General features: G+C 51.3%; 1 protein-coding gene across 1 annotated transcript in view; it reads right to left on the reverse strand.

The window, feature by feature from the left end:
• Window positions 1-20573, reverse strand: part of ALK (ALK receptor tyrosine kinase) — a 751958-nt gene that overhangs the window by 46348 nt on the left and 685037 nt on the right. The window contains exons 12-15 of the mRNA XM_007971055.3: window positions 20028-20190; window positions 8851-9001; window positions 2529-2660; window positions 1267-1411 (exon numbers count right to left, since the gene is read on the reverse strand). Coding sequence (XP_007969246.3) covers window positions 1267-1411; window positions 2529-2660; window positions 8851-9001; window positions 20028-20190 — 591 coding nt within the window. The remainder of the gene's footprint in view (window positions 1-1266; window positions 1412-2528; window positions 2661-8850; window positions 9002-20027; window positions 20191-20573) is intronic.

Here is a 20573-nt window from a genome sequence, read left to right on the forward strand (position 1 = left end):
CAGTGGCTCACGCATGTAATCCCAGCACTTTGGGAGGCCGAGGCAGGCAGATCGCTTGAGGTCAGGAGATCGAGACCAGCCTGGCCAACACGTTAAAACCCCATCTCTACTAAAAATACAAAAATTCGCTGGGTGTGGTGGTGCGTGCCTGTAATCCCAGCTACTCGGGAGGCTGAGGCAGGAGAATCGCTTGAACCCGCGAGTCAGAGGTGGCAGTGAGTCGAGACCGCGCCACTGCGCTCCAGCCTGGCGACAGAACAAGACTCTGTCGCAAAAACAAACAAACAAACAAACAAACAACATTGTCTCCATCACTAAACAGCTCGACCATGTTGAGAAAAAAAAAAGCCATCAGGCCTTGGTGAGCCCATTGGCTCTCCTGTAAAACAGGAATGGTATCCGCCTGGAAGCCTGCAGGGTTGTTTTGACAGCACACGTGCAACAGAGGCGGAGGTGCTTCAGGGTTTCTCAGGTGCTGGGCCTCGGTAGGGGTGCTGTGAACGTCACTGGAGAACCTCATGGTGGATCCATGACTGTTTCTACTCTTCTATCTCTAGCTGTCTCTCAATTGAGAGATAGTTTGCACATTTGTTTTAATTAATCCCAAATCTTAAATGCCTTCTAAGATCCTCCCACAGTCTGATTGTGTGGAAAAGAAAATACAAAAAGGAATTGCATTTTCTGTCTTTAGGGATGGCTGACTTTAGAGGAATCAGGGAATTGATACTCTCTTCCCTGACTGTCTCGCATTTTTGTGCTTCTGGCTCCCACAAATGATGGAAGAGAGCTCAGCCGTAGAGTCAAGAAGGAGATTTTCCAGTGGGGTATGCTTGGGTCTGGCAGCCCTGGGTCTGGAGGTCTGTACCATAGGGGTCTAGGGGGCTTGACATTGCCTAGAATTTTTTCATCTGCTCACATCTTAACTGGGGGGCCCATCTGCCCATGGAGGAAGAAGAAATCTCCGGGGGAGGCTCTAACAATTGCATGTTGGTAAAACCCAGGGAGGGTCAGCTGGCTGATTGACGGCTGCTCCCTGCCTCACTTTCTCAGTGACCTTCTATAAGTCCAAGCTCTAGGTCAGCAGGACGGCCTGCAGGGCTCCCAGGGTGCTGCCTACCCTCCCACCCTGGATATTGGGACCAATATCCAGAGCTCCCAGCATCCCAGGTGCCAGTGACTAAGATGCCCTCAGGCATGCGATGGCATCAGGGCCCAGCTGAAAGCCTGGGAGAGGTTCTGGGAAAGGGCATGCTTGCGGCGCTTTACCTGCGGCTCCGGAATTGCCGTTCAGCCCTAGAACCGAGGAGTTATTCTCCAGTCTCTCTGGGTGGAACGTGTCTGTCTTGGCCCCATAGGCCCTGCCGCCACCTCCGGCTGCAATGATCAGGGGCACCGGCACTCCATCCTTCATCTGACCAGGGAGACGTTGAGACATTGAGAAACCCAGCTGTGCTTCCCCGTGGAGCCCCCAAGCCCTGGTTAACTCAGCCTGACTGAGGGTTTGCTGGGCAGTGGGGTGACCTGGTGACCTCTCAGTGGTCTGAGGTGGTTTGCGGGCTCTGAACCCTTGTTACAATAGCCCATTGGCTCCACAAGCTTCTCTATCAGTCAGGGTTCAACCAGAGAAGGAAAACCTATATACCAAAAGCAAAGTATGTATACCAGGAGGTGCGGGTTGATTTTAGAGGCTGCTTCCTCTGCTTCCTCCAGCTCCTTTCCTGAAGCTCCTCAGACTGGCCTCAGAGGTCTGGATGCTGGTGATTAGAAGCAGGTCTCTCTGTACTCTCTCTCCCTCATTCTTAGGGGTCTCTGACTCTGGCCCCCAAAGATTCAAGATTAAGCCCTCAGCATCACAGTCCTGTGGGAGGACCTAGCAGGTGGCCTCGGTCTTCAGTTTCTGACCTGGCTGTGATGATGTCAGAAAAGTCCACCTTAGCACAGAGAGCTCGTCCAGGAGGGCACAGTAGGACCCTCTGAAAGTAGGATGGCAAAGGCTGTGCATGGTGAAATTGGGCTGCTGTATCAGTAAGAGAAGAGTCTACCCTTTCCTGGACAGACAGACTCTATATCGCTCTGGATCTCAGTCTGCTCATCTTTATTTTTTAATTCTTTTATTGGTTTTAGAGGCAGGGTCTTGCCCTGTTGCTCAGGCTGGAGTGCAATGGCATAATCACAGCTCATTGTAGCCTTGAACTCCTGGGCTCAAGCAATCCTCCTGCCTCAGCTTCCCAAGTAGCTAGGACTACAGGTGTAAGCTACCACAAGTGGCTAATTTAAATTTTTTTTTTTGGTAGAGGCAAGGTTTTGCTATGTTGCCCAAGCTGATCACAAATTACTGACCTCAAGCGATCCTCTTGCCTCGGCCTCCCAAAATGCTAGGACTGCAGGAATGAGCTACTGCACCTGGCCCTGCTCATCTTTAAATGGGGATAAGAGCATCTGAGGTGTTTCTGTCCCAGGGCTGTCATGAGGCTCTAACATCGCAGATTCACAGAAACCTGGTGGAAATCTGGCGGTGCAGACCTTACCTTAAATACATAGGTGGCTCCACCCCCTCCTCCTCCTCCTCCTGCCCACTCATGCACGCTTCTGTTCACACGGATTTCTTCTTCTATCACATTGTTCTCTCCAATGCAGACTTTCTGGATTAACTGGTTTGTCTGTAGAAACAAAAAGCACGTTAGGTTTGTGGCCAAACTGGAGTTCTCCACTTTGCAGCAGACAGAACTTCTATGCTTAAAAACAGAATCGGACTCTCTTTTTTTTTTTGAGATGGAGTCTCACTCTGGCACCCAGACTGGAGTGCAGTGGCGTGACCTCAGCTCGCTGCAACCTCTGCCTGCTGGGTTCAAGCAATTCTCCTGCCTCTGCCTCCCGAGTAGCTGGGACTACAGGCGCATGCCACTATGCCCAGCTAATTTTTTGTATTTTTAGTGGAGATGGGGTTTCACCATGCTGGCCAGGCTCATCTCGAACTCCTGACCTCATGATCCGCCCACCTCAGCCTCCCAAAGTGCTGGGATTACAGGCATGAGCCACCACACCTGGCTAGGATCTGACTTTTTCTCAACTTACAGTTGAATTTAAAAGGCAGAAAAATACACTAATAACTGTCCCTCTGGGCAGTGTTAGGGAAGGACCACAAGGATGGCTTAGACAGAAAATGCTAGGAGAAACTGGGAGCGAGAGAGCGAGGTTTTACTGCTGTGAGGACTGCCTGTAGGAGGCGACTTTTAGTTGAGCCTTGAAGGATAGGGAGGGTTTTTTTTTGTTTTGTTTGTTTGTTTTTCACAGAGAGTAGGGCAAAGTTATGTCATTGCAAGAACAAAGAGTGGCCTGAGCCCAGAAGGAAGTGGGTGAATGGGGTGTGTAGGGGAAAAGCACAAGGGTCTCTTTGGCCCAGAAGTCTATCAGGACAGAGAGATTGTCCAGGATGACCTGTTTCGATCCTGTGGGATGAAGAGATCCGAGAAAGAATGGGAAAGTCGTATGTGGTGAGATGGGGCTGGAGGGAGCGTAAATTAGGTGGGTAGAGAGAATTGAACTGAACAGTCAGATCGTGGCTAGAGGCCTTGAAGGCACTGTGAGGAGTGAACTTCATTCTCTACGACAGCCATTCTCTCACTGAGAGTCATCGAGGTTTTCTGAGAAGTCACAGCTCTGAAGCATCAGGAGGAGAGAAAAAACCCACAAAGGCCAGACTCAAGTTTTATTCCCAGTTCTTCTCTGGGAAAATCAGTTCTCCCTTTTGGACATCTCATTCCTCCTAGCTAATGTTCCATTTCTTCCCTCCGGAATCCCTGGCACAGCCCTCTGCTTGCCTTGTAGAGTGAGCCCTGCAATCAGGTAGTCTGGATTCTCCACCCACCCCGGGAAACTGTGACAGGGGCCCTTGATCTCTCATCCTCCAGTGTGGCTGGGAATAAAGACGACACAGGTCATTGTGGCATTTACTGAGGGTAGTACAAGTAAGGCGTCTAGTGGAGTGCCTCATGTACAGTGGGAACTGAGTAAGTGGCTGCTGTTCTTATCTGTTTTTTGAGACAGAGTCTTACTCCATGCGATGGCACGATCTCGGCCCACTGCAACTTCTGCCTCCCGGGTTCAAACAATTCTGGTGTCTCAGCCTCCCGAGCAGCTGTGACTACAGGTGTGCACCACCATGCCCCGCTAATTTTTGTATTTTTAGTAGAGGAGGGGTTTTGCCATGTTGGCCAGGCTGGTCTTGAACACCTGACCTCAGGTGATCCGCCCGCCTCGGCCTCCCAAAGTACCGGGATTACAGGTGTGAGCCACTGTGCCCAGCCAGCTGCTGTTCTAATTTAGATTCACTTCTGGGCCCACATATGCTCCTGGTTGGGGCTAAGGTATTAGAGAGCCCTCAAGATTGTGCTGGAGATTTCTGTAACAGAATCCTGGAATCCCTGAAGAAGGAGGATGGTACTTCAAAAAACAGCCACGCCTGCTTGTCGGCCACCACAGCTCAGACGAATTCTTCAAACATCAGCCTGACCTCGGAGGAAAGTAACTTTTCTTTCACTTAATAGAAAAAAAGCCAGTAAAACATCACATTTCCATCGATGCTGCTTCGTAACCAGCCAGTGGATGCAGCCATTCTTCTTGAGCCACTTCTTAGGCTAAAGCACTCACGGGTGCCGGCAATGAGTACTACAGAAATTTCCAGATAAATAGCCGAGAAGCAATTTGTTCCATGGCATTTTGGATTTAATGATGGAAATAATTTGATATTTCTTAGAGTGGATTTAGTGTGGGTGGAAGGCGCTGAATTGCTATTGTAGAGGGCTGGCCTTTCCCGTACGTATGTGCAGCTATGTCCTGGCCTGGGGGGAGACTCCCGGGAGGAGCCTGCTCACTGCCACCTGGCACAGGCATGAGTTGCAAGGAATGTGCCCTGAGGGTTGGTCCTGGGGATGAGCTGTCAGCTGGGCAGAGCACAGGATTCTGGGTCCAGTCTGGGTTGTTGTTTTTTTTTTTTCTTTTGAGACAGGGTCTCACTCTGTCACCCAGGCTGGAGTGCAGTGGCGGGATCATAGCTCACTGTAGCCACGAACTCCTGGGCTCAAGTCATCATCCTGCCTTAGTCTCCGGAGTAGCTGGGACTACAGGCACAAGCTACCGGGCTTGACTAACTTTTCTTTTTTCTTTTTTTTAGAGACAGGGTCTTGCTATGTTGCCCAGACTGGTCTCTGACTCCTGGCTTCAAGTAGTTCTCTTGCCTCAGCCTCCTGAGTAGCTGGGAGTACAGGTATGAACTACCATGCTCGACTAATTTATTTATTTGTTTATTTATTTATTTGAGACAGGGTATTGCTATGTTGCCCAGGCTAGTTTCTAACTAAGTGATTCTCCTGATTCAGCGTTCTCCAAGTGTGGGATTATAGGCATGAGCCATCACACCCTGCTCAGTCTGGGTTCTTGATGGCTCTGCCAGAGATTTGCTGGGCTATACTAGGTGAGGCACCCCGCCTCCCTGGACTTGTCTCCTCATCTGGAGATGGAGGGGCTGCCCAGTCTGAACCAGCGGTGCTAAGAAGGTCCACCCCCTCAGCCTCTGCTCCATCTCCTCTCGTGGCTGGTGGGCAGCAGTGGGACCTATGGGATGCCCTCCCCTCGTGAACAGATCTGGAGATTGCTGGGATAGGGAGGAGAGAGCCGTGGGGCTTGAGGATGGGCTTCCCTGTAGTTAGAGCCTGGACCCATGCTCATCACCCCGCCCCTGCTTCTGGTGTCTCCTTTAGATCAGGTGGGGGTGGGGAGCGGTCAAGGCTCTTGCTGGACCAGTAGCAGCGTTCGGAGGAGCTGCTGCCCTTTCCTCCCCTGACTTCCAGGACTCCCCATCGTCTTGTATCCTCTCTTACCTCCCTGGTTCCTCTTTTTCGTCCCCCTTTGCTGGTTCCTCTTCTTTTCCTGACCTCTAAATGTTGAGGGTCCCTTAAGTTCAGTCCTCGCTTTCTTCTCTATCTGTACTGCATCCTAGGCAATCTCATCCTGTCTCAACTTTATGCTAATTTCTCCCATATTTATATCTATTTATATCCCCAGCCTGGACCTCTCTCCTGAACTCCAGTGGCCCATTTCCCATCGTCCACCTGTCTGCCTGTGGCTGTCTACCAGGCCTCTACAACTCAGCATGTCTGATATTGAACTCCTGATCTTACCCCCAAATTTGCTCCTTCCACAGTGTTCCCTAAGTCACGTGATGGCAGCTCCCTTCTTCCAGTGGCTCAGGCACAATTTTTGGAGTCATCCTTGACTCTTTTCTTTCTCTTAATTTCTCAATCAATCTGGCAGAAAATCCTTTTGGATTTGACTTTCAAATTACACCCAGGATTCAACCACTTTTCATCCCCTCCACTGTTACAATCCTAGTCTAAGCCATCATCATCTCTTGCCAGGATTAATGCCGTAGCCCTTGAATTCACTGTCTTGACCCTTCCCCTGTGTCCATAGATTCTTCAATGGTAGATTCTTCACATTGCAGCCAGAGAGAGCTTTTTAATACACATACCACATTATGTCACCATTTGCCTCAAAACCCTCCTATGGCTCCAACATGTCTTAAAGTGGCCTGATCCAGTCCTATTACCTCTGCCTCATCTCTTACCTACCCTTCCTTTTGCTCCCTCTCCTCCAGCCTGAGTGTTCCTTGAGCATTGACGAACCTCTGGGACGTGGCCTTTGCTGGGGTCACTGTTTCCCCAGATATTCCCCCTCCTCCAAATGTAAGTTCCTTGAGAGCAAATATTTTTCTTTTGTTCACCAATATATCCCAAGTTCCTGTAACAGGGATGGCACAAAGTAGGTGCTCAATAAATATTGGTTAAATACATTTGAATGAATTGAGTGCCGTCTGGATTGTGGGCTGGCTCTTCATAATATCTGTCTTGCAGGGGATGGTAATGGTGGGATTTAACATTTAGAACAGACTTGGCGGCATAGGGGACATTTGGAAATGTCTGGAGGCTTTTGTGATTGTCATTTCTGGGGGCTGTTACTGGCGCCAAGTGAGCAGAGGATAAGGATGCTGCTAAACATCCTGTAATACACAGGACAGACTCCCGCCTCTAGCCACAAAGAATTACCTGCTCCAAAATGCCAATAATGCCACTGTTGAGAAAGCCTGATTTAGACTCATGCCACCAGGGGAGGTTTGGAAGGAACTGGAGAAGCAAGGGCTGAGGGCTGTGTGTGGGCACATGTGTTGCAGTTAAGGGTGGGGAGGAGGATTCTAGCAGCAGCTGGAGCCCATTTCCAGCACAGGAGCTCCAGCGTGGCCAGGTACATAGAAGGGCAACTCCCCATTGCCCCCATAGATGTGCAGTTGAACCAGCAAAGCTGCCACATCCGGCAGTTTAATTATTTTTTATTTTTATTTATTTTTATGACAGAGTCTTGCTCTGTTGCCCAGGCTAGAGTGCAGTGGTATGATCTTGACTCACTGCAACCTCTGGCTCCCGGGTTCAAGTGATTCTTGTGCCTCAGCCTCCCAAGTAGCTGAGACTACAGGTGTGCGCCACTAGCTTGGCTAATTTTTGTATTTTTAGTATATACATGGTTTCACTGTGTTGGCCAGGCTGGTCTTGAACTTCTGACCTCAAGTGATCCTCCCGCTTTGGCCTTCCAATGTGCTGGGATTACAGGTATGAGCCACTGCACCCTGCCCCTGCAGTTTAATTCTTCGAGTCCACTTCATTCTCTTGAGAATTGTGTCTAGACACCATTTTTTCTGCCTAGGGAGAACTGGAGATGGAGGTAGTGCCTGACAAGGGCCATTTTCCCCCCTTTCCAAATGCCTGCTCAGGGGTGGAGGTGTGAAGCCACAGGGAAGACGAGTTACTCTCCCCACGTGCCCCCGCTATGCCTTGCCCGACCAGCAGAGGGAGCTGCCCTCTGTCCCTGGCCGAGAATCGCCTCCTCCCGCCTGCTTGGGAACTTCCTGTGCGTCCACAAAGTTTGAAAGCTAGTAGGTTGATTAACAAAAATAATAAAGTGCAGCAACCCCGAGGAACAACTAGATTTCAATTGAATTTTTAAAAAAGACGCGGTCCTGTGAAAAGACATAACTGATTACAGTCCAATCAAGTGAAAGTCCGTTGCAGAAGATAATGCAATCTTTCTGCTTAGATGAAAGAATTACATTAGCACTCAATAAATTCCTGTGAAAATTACAGCAGCCTGCAATTTAATGGCTTAATATATTATATTAGGTTGGAAAGTCCCAATTATAGTTGCTAAATAAAAGTTGGAGTTGAGACATTTTTTTATGCAAAAGGTTGCACTAGCTAAGCTTACTCCTATCGTTTCGCCTTAACCCCGAAGGGGCAGAAGGGAAAGGCTGAACTCTACTTTTCATGCTTCCTCAGCTCCTGGTCCAGAGCCTGGTTCTTAGGAGCCCTGAATTTATTTTGTGGAAGTAAACTGCTTTCTTGGTAGCCCCTCTTCCCATATCTCTCTGCCAAGGATGCTCTCACATAAGTTTCTGGAGAAGGATCCGGGGGTCCTGGGTGCTAGAACATGCCTCAGCCCCTTTTCCCAAGCAAAAGCTGTGATTCAGGTGAGGGAGGGTGGGGCCTGACCCAACCAGGAGATTCACCCTGCAGGGTGCTGAGTTCCTGCTAGGATGGCCAGCCCTGCCAGGTCCTGCCTCCCCCCAGCACAGGCAAGAGGTGAACTACTGGGAGTTTGCACGACTGCTGTTTAATTACTCTTTGCTGTCTCATTCTCCTGGTATGAACTTCCAGGAGGAGGGTGTTGAGTGCTGGTGCCTCCAAGAGGCCTCCCCGGAGCCTGAGAGAGTGCAGATGAGAAACCCCTGCTCTGGGCACTTACACTGGGGCAGGCGTCCTCTCCCTGCTGCCCAACCAGGATGTACAGCGTGTCGTCTTTCTCCAGGTTGAAGATGCCCAGCACAGACACGCCGTGGGACCGCATCATGGTATTCTTCCCGCCTTTCCCGCCAGCAGCTCCGTAGCCCGAGATGCTGTAATGGGACAAAGAACGTCGGCTCCCGCTGTGGTATGAAGACTCTCCCCCTTCCTGCCAACCCAGCAGCTTCCAGTGGGCTGAGCACATCCCCGTCATGGTCTGAGGGTTCTCCCCCATATCAGTCCCTGCAGAAAGGGATTCCTCTCCCCGTCTTCAGGAGAGGATGGTCAAGTTTAGAGAGGGAGAGGGAGTTGCCTTAGTCACAGAACTAGGAAGGTGAAGGACTAGTAAAGGGTGCAAGAGAGAAAGAGAGGAAAAGGGCAGGGAGGAGGGAGGGAAGAAGGGAGAGAAGGAGGGAAGAAGGGAGAGAAGGAGGGGAGAGAGAGAGGGAAACAGCAGAGAGAGAGAGAGAGAGAGAGAAGACTATATGAATGTGGCATATTGGGGTGATGGCTTTCTGAATACCTAGGATTTCCTCTTTATGGTTTTCTCTCCTTGTCCCAGATCAATGGACTCATGTGACCTTAGACAAGTAACTTCCCTATTCCTCATCTATAATATGGGGATAATAATTGAACTTGCCTCCTAGCCTACATGTGTTATGAGGATTAAAGAAATTAAGACATGTGGTCTTAGAATTGTGACTAATAAACACTCAATAAGTATTACTTAATTATTATTATTATTATTAATGATGGTAGTAGCCATAATGGACTTGGTACAAAGTTGTAAAGTCTCTCCATGGGGTCTGGAAACAAGGAAGTTCGCACAGAATGATTGAGGAAAGCAGTGTGTATGAGCCGACTGTCTATTCCCATCCCACCAGTAACTCCTTCTGGAGCAATATGTGTGCAGACAACAAACAACCCATCAGGATGAAAATAAAAACAGAGCGTGGGGATGGGAGGTGATTTCTGCTGCCTCTTAGGTTGCGGCAATGAAGTCAAGCAAGGATAGGGAAAAAAAGAACTCTCTTCTGAAGTATATCAGAAGAGCGACATGTCTGGAAGACAGCTAGCGCACCAGCTAACAAATGGGTCCCCAGAGACCAGCTGCCAGGGTACAGGACTCAGGAGACTTTCACATCCATGTGTATTCAGATCCAAGGTCTTTTATGAAAAACCAGGAAGAGATTCAAGGCAGTTTTGCCCATGTGCATACACAGTAGCTCCTTTATCTACAGTTCCAGGAAATGTCCCTTCTTCCCAGTGTGTGAGGGGCTCCCAGAGCTCTCGCAAGGCAGAGCCCATGGCCCTTCTGCAAAGGCTTTTTGCGAACATAGCAGGCAAGGAACTGAGGTCTTCATGAAATGCAAATGGAGAGTCTAGTGCCCATTGCCCTGGTGGGTGCCTGGGCATTGATGTTTATCAAATGTTGGGAGGGGTGTAAGGCTTTGTGGACCTGAGACAGCTCCAGGCTCTTCAAGAACTCACAAAGAAACTGGGGAGATGATCTTCATGATGAAAAGAGAAGTCTCCCCATAGGGTGGCTACATTGAGGAGGCGAAGTGGAGGGCTCTGGGGCTCCCTGATCAGATGGGGCCATTTCCTGCCCCTGTGCCCTCTCTGAGCCCCAGCCCCTTCCCTAGTAAGAGAAGAATCATTTTCATTCCAAACAACACAATAGTCCAACACAAGGAGCTCATGGGTGAAAGCCCTGGGGAAGCTGCGAATCTCTGGCCAAAGTAAGGGTCGTCAGGTGCTTAGGGCCAGGAGGGAGATGGGGGACTGCAACAGGTGGTTCTGGGGTTTGGGGATGGGGTGAGGAAGGCTGATGTTGGCTTCATGTGGAGCTTGCAGATGGGTAGGGCTCTGAGACAAGCAGAAAGAGGTGGTGGGAATTGGGGCTAGTGGGAATTGGGGCTAGTGGGAACGGAAGTGAAGAAGCAGGGAGCCTCTGGTATGTCTGGCTGCAGCAGGTGGATGGAGTGGGAAGCTGAGGGCTGTAGGTCTGGAGAGGGCTGTGGGCTGATTACCAGCATCCTCCAATGTGCCAGGCATGATGCATGCCCACAGGCACACGGCATCACCCGATAGCCATAAACAACAAATGTTATTAATCTCATTTGACAAACGAGGAAACTGAGGCTCAGAGGCACTAAGTAACTCATCTGAGGCCACACAGCCAGTCAGTGGCTGGCTATGGTCCAAACCCTTGCACATCCCCTCTTAGAGGTCATTTCCTCCCCAGTGTGCTGCTGGGAAGCACAAAGAGAGGGGTATGAGAAGCTATTCGCCCCTCCTAATTCCCAGACGCTCAGCCAAACACTCCCTCCTGATTCATTAGAAATGGACAAGGTGATAACGATAATTAAAAGGCTGAGAAAAAGGCAGGCTTATTGGTGAAAGGTAGGAGGAGGCAGCATTATTTAGCTCAGTGAACCTGGGTAGGGGACGATGTGGCGGCTTCCTGTAGTCTGGGGACAGCAGTGTGGATGGGTCCCAACTCTGACCTGCTCACTTCCCCAGGTTTCTGGGGCCTGGTCAGGCTGCATAAAAAAGTCATCTCCACCTGAAGATGTGGTTTGCTTGGGAAACTTCTGCCCAAGACGAAGTCCTCAACCTCTCCACTCCTGCTGTGGTTGAGAGGTAAGCATCACGCTGCCCATTCCTTTTGGCATCATTTGCATAGTCATTTGCATCCACCATGCATTATGAATCATTCTGAACTCTTTCGTATGTTTAAATTTAGCCAAATTATTATATTTTAGACATTGTTTGTTCCTAACTCCTTTTACCCTTCCTAAGCCTTCTTTGCTATTTTTCCCACCCTGCTCCCCTCAACCACCTTTGAAAGCCAGCCCCATCTATGTCTTGACCTAGTTCTTGATGGTGAGGTGGGATGGAAAAAGCCCTGGGCTCCAAGTCATCTGCTAGTTCTTGCCCCCGTTCTTCTGACTGTGTGACCTGAGGCAACATGGTCCATGTCTCAGAGCCTCAACTTCCACTACTGAGGAAGAAAATGAAGACAAGAACCCCTGCTCTCATGGGCATACAAAACGAATCTGAGAAGACTGCAAACCCATACAAAGCACAGGGCGAGACCGGAGCTGGGGTCAGCTTTCTAGATTCCAAAGCAGACAGTAGAGCTTGGCGAGCAGGTGTCCGTGGCTGGGTTGTACTTTCCTGGATAGTGGCCTCAGCCCCACATTTCCAACCCAGATGAGAGGCTGGCTTAAAGTCAGGGGGAGCAGGTAGCTGCCTGCCTGAATTAATTGCAGGGGTCCTAGAAGGAGTAGCTCCCTCATCAGTCCCCTGAAGCCTAAAATTCCACCATTAGAGCTTCACTGCTCTGGAAGCTTCTAGTTGCTACTACAGGGCTGATTGCCTTCAGAGTGGGATGTGCCACAGGTAGAAAAGCAAGGGCTTGAATGCAGACAGACCTGGATCCAAATCCCAGCTCTGCCACTCAGGGCCAGGAGTAGGCTGAGCCCAGCGAGGTGCCTCCCTCCCAGGGAGGACCTTGCACTCTATTGACCCTGAGAGGAAGCACCTCCTTAAATTTTCTGCCCAAGGTGCTTTGCTTACCTCTCCCTGGTCCTGACCCTGCCAGTGTTACTCACTAGCTGTGTGACCTTGGGTAGGTTATTTACCCTCTCTGAGCCCAGATTCCTCATGTATAAAAAGGGGATAATAATACCTACCTTGGAGGGCTGTTATGAGAATTAAATGAGATGATGCTTATAAGGGAACTACTTCAGAGCCCAGAGGATAGCCAGTGAGTGACAAATGGCAGCTGCTGTCATCCTGTGCCCCCATGGGTGAGCCTGTCCAATCCTTCTCCGGGGGTGACTTCTGGGATGCAGAAGGCAACCAAGTGGGTGAACCAGGGCATGGCCAAGGGGGTTTGGGGTCAAGGCTGTTCAGTTTCACCCAGAGCCCACTTCTGTGTAAAGCACAGGACAACCTTAGCACTTCTGAAGACTCCTGCCCCCTGTGAATCACGTTACACAAACTCATGCTATGATAATAGCCTCAGCCTGCCTCTTCGAAGCTTTCTCCCCATCCCTTGTAAACAATTTATTTTTGATGGTTGAGAAACAACAAGAAATTAATATACCTGCCACTCAAGTGGGGAAAATGACTCACAGTGATTCCAATTTACTGGAAATTACAAGATACTGCTCTCAACGAGCTGATGCTGTAATTTTTTTGTTTTTCCTCATCCAAATCCATGTCCCCTGGTCAGAATAGATGTTTATTGGGTTTGTGTTTTGTATTATTGACTGCGAGCCATTGTTACCTGATGTAATTGAGTTGTGAATCTTTTTTAAATAAAGAATTAGCAGCAAATCAAAGTGACTGCCTGCCGGATCCTGAAATGAGCGCACAGCTGGTGTGTAGCACAACCACAGTGTCCACACCCACATGGGAGATCCTGGGGGAGAGAGTGGACTCCCACTCAGAAAAACCGAAGTGCCCCATTCCTTTCTGGCACACCCTCCGGAGGAGCGGGAGAGCAGCACCTTGCTGTGGGCTCTGCCTTTAACTCCCCGTGGGATCCTGGGCAAGGTCCTTTTCTCTCCTGTTTCTCAGTTTCCTCATGTGTGAAATCAGGATGGTGAGGTCTGTCCTACCCACCCTGCAGGGTTATTGTGATAACACATGATGCGTGTGAGTGCAGATGGAGATTGGACAGCGGGAGATTTCTGATCAGGTATATAGTGTTATATAGTATATAGTTGTATTATCCAGATAGGGGTCAGGGTTGAAGGGCTCAATTGTGGAGGCAGATGCTTTTCAGTGGGGCCGGCCCAGGTTCCACTCTTGTTGTGTCAATGAGCAAGGTTCATGCTCTGTTTCTCCCTCAGCACCTTCCTGGCCAGTGTAGCCCTAAGTGCCTCGAAACACCTGAGCTTGCAGGGACTTCAGTGACCTCTCTCCATAACTTCTCGCTCTGCAGATGGAGCCTCTGGAGAGGAGGGAAGACAACTTTCTAAGTCACATGGAGCATTGGTGGTAGAGGTTGAACTCAAACTTAATTCTGCCTGCAGCCCATCCATCTTTGCCTAATTCCTCCATCTCTGACATTCCCTGGTCTGTGCCCTTTACAGCGATGGCTATCCATACAATTACTTTGGCAATTAATCATGCCTGTGACATCTCTCCTACTATTGTCTAGAGCTTGATTGGCATTGTGGACTGTTATTAAACTTTTCTGTCCTGTGGTCTTTCTAGAGACTATGAGGCTCCAGAGTCTCAGGCCTTTTCTACCAGTCTAGTCAGTGCCTGGCACACAGCAGGAGTGTTATGGCTCAGTGCCTGAAGTATGGTAGGACTTCATGGCTCAGTGTCCTGTACACAGTTGGGGCTGTATGACTCAGTGCCCTGCACACAGCCAGGCTTCATGGCTCAGTGCCCTGCACACAGTAGGGGCTCCATGGCTCAGTGCCCTGCACACAGTTGGGGCTATATGGCTCAGTGCCCTGCACACAGTAGGGGCTTTATGGTTTAGTGCCCTGCACACAGTTAGGGCTGTATGGCTCAGTGCCCTGCACACCGTAGGGGCTCCATAGCTCAGTGTCTTGCACACAGTAGGGGCTCCATGGCTCAGTGCCCTGCACACAGTAGGGGCTCCATGGCTCAGTGCCCTGCACACCGTAGGGGCTCCATAGCTCAGTGTCTTGCACACAGTAGGGGCTCCATGGCTCAGTGCCCTGCACACAGTAGGGGCTGTATGGCTCAGTGCCCTGCACACAGTAGGGGCTCCATGGCTCAGTGCCCTGCACACAGTTAGGGCTGTATGGCTCAGTGCCCTACACACAGTAGGGGCTCCATAGCTCAGTGCCCTGCACACAGTAGGAGCTCCATGGCTCAGTGCCCTGCACACAGTAGGGGCTCCATGGCTCAGTACCCTGCACACAGTAGGGGCTCCATGGCTCAGTGCCCTGCACACAGCTGGGGCTCCATGGCTCAGTGCCCTGCACATAGTAGGGGCTCTATGGCTCAGTGCCCTGCACACAGTAGGGCTCCATGGCTATTTGTGGAGTTGAATGATGGTGTTATCTGGCTGCACACGCTGGTGCCCCAGGTAAGGAAATGAGTGCCATTGGTAGAGACCATCAGGAATGGCTGTGGTCCAGGTCAGCTGGCTCCAGCTGGGACCTGGGGCCTCTTGTCTGTTATGTCTGAAGAGCAGGTGAGCTGTGTGAGGACTGCCATCAGCAGCAATGGGCTATGCTTGACAAATGGTGTTGTATGCAATCTGTGTGTGTGTGGTAGTGGGTGGGGAGGAGGTGGGGGCAGGACCGCGGGCTGAGAAGGATGCTGGTCCTAGACAGGTAGGAAGGCAGGTTGGGCTGGAGGGGGAGAGAGGGATGAAGGAGGGGAGAAGTCAGGGAGAGAGAGGGGGTGGACTGGGCTAAGTGCTGGTGCCTCCGCCTGGGGCAGACCACCCGTGGGCTCTCACTGAGTCCCCCGACAGACCTCTCAGAGCTGGGTTGTACCATTGTCTGTCTCCGTTTTATGACAACACTGAGGATGCTGTCCCCCTCCCCAGCACAAACCCCATAATCCACGTTCTTCTTGTGGCACTGCAGTGGCCTCCCACGCTCCCATCCGCTCCAGCCACCCACCCTCTAGACACCATGGTCACTCAGCACCAGCGCCCAGAGGCCCCCTGATCAGGGCCTCTCGCTGCTGCCCTAGCCTTGCCCGTCCTCAGCCACACACGTGGGAGAGTGGCTGTGCTCCTTGTCCTTGCTTACTCAGCCCACGCCAGAGTGTGGATGTAGTCTCAGCGTTGTCCCCGACTCCACATTCACTCAGTCCTCAACTTACGCTGATCCCACCTCCTGAACACCTCTGGGCCTGTCCCCTGCACCTGACCCTGTCCTGGCTTAGTCCTTTTGACCCTGGCCTGAGTGACAGTGACTACCTTCCATCTGCTCTCCCCACCTCCAGGCCGTTTCTCTCACTTCCAACCTCACGCTGTCACCAGGGGGAGTAAGAGGCATTTGGGGATAACACTGAAGCCCCAGGACCTGGCCTTGCTGCCTCCAGCCTCGGCTCCCCCAGACCAGCTTTGCCCAACTTCTCAGCAGCAGTACCAACTTCTTGTGCTCACTGCAGGCTCTGGCCACCCGCTTCTTTGTAGATAATGCTTAGGGCCTTCGAACTTAACCCAGGTGCCCATCTCCTGGCAGGAGCCATTCACAAGCTCAGCCTTTCCCTGGCCTCCGCAGCAGTGCCTTGTGTAAACCTCCACTGTGGTTCTCTCTACACCCCATGGAGATGCCTGTGCACACACCACCACACCATTGGCAGCAGTGCCTCTGGGGCAGGGCTGGATCTTAATCACCTTTGCACACTTGGTGTCAGGCACGGCATCCTAATGGGAGCTTACTATGGTTCGCTGAGATCTGCAGAGCAGGGGGAAAATGAAGCCCAGGAACCTGGACACACGGACTGCATCACCTGTCAGAGGAAGTGGTAAGTCCAGGGCAGGGAAAGCAGGACATGGTGGGTGGAGGAGATGCGGGTTCCAGGGCTGCACCCAAGCCCCCATGCCAGCCTGCTGTCTCCTCCTGCCTGCCCTGCCCCCCGCTTCCTCTCCCTCTTTCTGGGCCCTTCCTTTGGGGAGGTGGGCAAAGCTATAGAGGGTGGGAGGTGGGCCCAGGATAAGTTTACCAGCTAAGAGTGGGGGTGTTTCCAACTGTGTACATCCTGGAGGAGGCCCCAGGCAGTGGTGGTCCCCCCTTGGCATGAAGCTGGGGCTTGGCCACATTTGCTCCCTTCCCTTCATCTCCCCAACAGTGGGCAGAGAAGTCAGCGGAGCGGTTCTAGTGCCAGGCCTCGGTGGCAGCCATGCCTCCAGGATGGGTGGGTTCACTAGGGCTCGGCTCCCACCTTTCTGTGTCCAAGCACCTTTTTCTCACGTCCTCTGGTGTGTCTTGTGTTTTTTTCAACAGATGAACTGCACTTATTAAATAGCAATAACTACTATGGAGAAAAAGTCTTCCAGAGAAAGGGTGCTGACTTCTCGGTCGATTCTGACTTGGGGACATTTTGAAGTGGTCTAAAAATCAAATCATTAACTGCCTGCTTCTTAGATTACTGAGTTATGTGACCAGTAGACTCAGGTCATCTAAGACCTGAGTCTCTTCCAAGGCCAAGGAGGAGGTGAGGGTCAGGAATATCTGTTAGAACCTTTATTTAGTTAAAACACAAGTATTCAAAAACAACAATGACTGGCCGGGTGTGGTGGCTCACATCTATAATCCCAGCACTTTGGGAGGCCAAGGCAGGAGGATCACTTGAGGCCAGGAGTTTGAGACCAGCCTGGCCAACATGGTGAAACCCTGTCTCTACTAAAATTACAAAAATCAGCTCATGCCTGTAATTGCAGCTACTTGAGAGGCTGAGGTTGGAGAATTGCTTGCACCTGGGAGGCGGAGGTTGCAGTGAGCTGAGGTGGCACCACTGCCCTCCAGCCTGGGCAACAGAGCGTGACTCTGTCTCAAAAACAGCAGTGACAAAAACCCCAACTGAGTGGCTTTTGGTTTTGGTTCTTCCATTTTGATGTGGTCCTATCTTAGGCCAGACCAAAATGTCTCCTTCACTAATTTGGACACTTCAAACTGGCTGCTTCAACAGAGGCAAAATTGCCAGACAGTGCTGGGCCCGGAGCTGGCCTCGGTCTCAATATTTCTAAGAGATGAGTGGAGACGGCTTTCTGATTTTGGCTGGGATTCTATCAACGTGCTGTGGAAATACTGTGGCACTTCATGCAGATCAGAAACCTGACTTGACTTAGATATGGCTGTGATTAATAATAAATGGGAAAATGAATTAATTATTATTTAATAAGTGTAGTTCATCTGGCAGTCCAAATTTTTCAGAACACAGGGCTCATCTGAGGAAGTCAAAGAGAGATCTTTGGAGACAGGAAAAGTCAGACACTAATGCGTATGGGGTGGGTGTGTTTGGAAACCCTGCCTGGCTGCTGCCTGCTGCTGGATAGCAGCGTTGCTTCAGCTGATTTCTCCGCCCGTGGGCCAGGGAGCACCCACCACGTGTAAGCATTGTGCCAGGCGCTATATATCACCTTTACAGCCCCTGCCTCTCACAGATGGGGAATCAGAGTCTCAAGAGATTAACTGACCTGTGCAAGTTTGGAAGTGAGCTTGATTCACACTGTCTCGGGGGAACACAGCCCAAGAGAATCCCCATGCAAGGGATCTCCTGACAGTGTGTGTCCCCCTCTGGGGCACAGGGAGCAGGGGAATTCTGGCCAAGCTGGCATTGGAGTTGCCCTGGGCAGGGGTAGGGCAATGGGCTCTTCTGGGGGCTTACTGTTGGGGTTCCTGTGCGCCTCCCAGCTGCTCTGCTTTCTCCTTCGTATTGCTTTTTGTATATGGGGTATGTTGGCCAATATCCCTTCAGGAGGCTGGACCCCTCTCATAGCCTCTCATTTCCAGAGGCTTCCAGGAGGTAGGTGGTGGGCGATTCCTATGCCCTCCTTCCTTTCCTGTCCCTTCTGCCCTCTGCATGCCTCCCAGTGTCCAGGCATGGGCTTTAGTAGAAAGACTTAGAGCCAGAGCGCCCTGGATTTGAATCCCAGCTCCATCACCGATTGTGCAGCCTTACATGTGTTGCTAAGCTCCTCCGACTCCAGGGTCCTCGCATGGAAACATGGGAACACCAACAATAACGCCACCCACCCTACGCTAAAGCAGGAGCAACACCTGTGGGTCCTTAGCAAGTATTCATCCCTCCTCTCCAGGAGTCCTCTCCTCCCTGCCCCTGCCCCACGGAGGCTTGGCTCAGTAGGAAGGGGAGGTCTGGCTTGCTCGTGGTAGCAGGGCCAGGGGTGGTCCGGTGTCTTCCGGGATATTTACTGGGGGCGTGTGGGCACTGTAGCAGCTAATCTGATTGTAGCCCAATCTTGTTACAGCATTTCTGCCCAGAGTGCCATTTAAAAAGCACTTAGGGCTGTCCCCGTAACACATTTACCCTGAGGCCCCAGGGATGGGGCTGCCACAGGAAATGTTAACCTGGAGAGAGAAAACAGGGCAACTTGAGAAGCCCCTCTCCTTCCCAGGAGGCCCAGGATGTGGTGGATGCTGGAGGCTGCAGGAAGGGGAGGGGCGCTCATTTCCCATTGTTTCAGCCCCCGGAGGACATCGCTCCCACAAGGCATAGTGGTTCTGCTTTCCTTTTAACATGCCCTGCCATGCACCGTGGAGGGGCTGCATGAGGCGCTGCCCCAGATCTCCGGAGGTGGAGGCTACTTCTGGATGTGTAACTGTGGGGAGGCTCCTGACTCTCTGAGCCTCAGTGTCCTCATTTGTAAAATGAGGATGGCGGCACTAGCCTTGCCTAGTCATAGAGCTCATTTAGGGGCTACCCAGGTTTATCTAAGTCCAAGACTTGATTGAGCTCAGAGGTTCTAAAAGGCTGCATCGACATCAACTTGTTAGAACTGTCAGTTCTCAGCGCCCACTCCAGACCTGCAGAACCAGAAGCTCCAGGAGGGGCTCTTGCAATCAGGGTTTCCACCAGGCCTCCAATCTTACCATTAGCTTCATTTGACGCCATGGCCTCAAAGTGCTCAAGTGGAGCTGGATCTCCTTGAGCCTGGCCCTGCTCTAAGGGAATACTGGGGGCTGGGGAAGGGTTGGGGCTGAGAAGAGCATTCCAGCACAGTTTGCTTTGCTTACCAACAGGGAAGGCCCAGGAAAGGAGGTGCAAGGATAAGAGCATCAGTTTCAGGTGCATTGTGTTTCTGTTTCCTAAACATTTTACATGCATGCCTGATTTGAAGAGCATTAAGCAATATTCAATGAACAGGCCACCATAATTATCCTTATTAGCAATAATTCTGAAGCTAGCTCATGCATGCATACCACCTCCAGCAAGAGCCTGTGAGTTTCTTGAGGACAAAGGACACATCTTCTTTTGTTACCATATTTCACTATCCCAAATCTCCCCATCTCCAACCTCTACACCCCACTATGGGCCTGAGTCTGTGGCCTTTGAACCACGGCACGCCTGGGCACCCTGGGAGCATGTACCCATAGGCAAGACTCCAGGCCTCTTCAGGAGGGGTGGTCTCCCCCCCTCCCCCTCTCCCATACGCACCTGTAGGTGTCGGTGGCTGGCACCTTCCAGATCTGGATGCCCTTCAGGGGGCCCTCGCTCCCCACCTCCACGCTCAGGTTGGAGTTCTGGTAGGCGTTGTTGCACTGCGCCTGGGTGGGACCATGGGGTCCGCTGGCCCCACACGTGGTGAACAGCCAATGAACTGTGGCACAAGAGGAGAGGCAGTCACTCATGTGGCCAGGCCCTCCCTCCCCCAATGGGCCTCCCTGGGTGACCTCTGAGATGTCTGCTCCATGGCCCCAAACCCTCCATCCAAGATGGTACCAAGGTCAGGGCAAGAAACACCAATCAGCCATCAAACTGGAAACTTCCGTAGAAAGTCTACTAGGTACCAGACCCTGAGTCAGAGACAAAGATGGAGCAGACTTAAGATGGACCCTGGCCTTAAGAAGCTTACAGGCTTCTATGAGAGACCCAAAGGGATGCAACCAACAAAAATACAGGACAGCAAGAATAGCAAGCCACAGGAGGGCCCAGCCAACACTGCGCTTGGGGAGTTCCAGGAAGGGGAGAAAACCCCTGCAG

This window comes from Chlorocebus sabaeus, chromosome 14 (genome assembly GCF_047675955.1).
Source record: "Chlorocebus sabaeus isolate Y175 chromosome 14, mChlSab1.0.hap1, whole genome shotgun sequence".
Classification (NCBI taxonomy): Eukaryota; Metazoa; Chordata; class Mammalia; order Primates; family Cercopithecidae; genus Chlorocebus; species Chlorocebus sabaeus.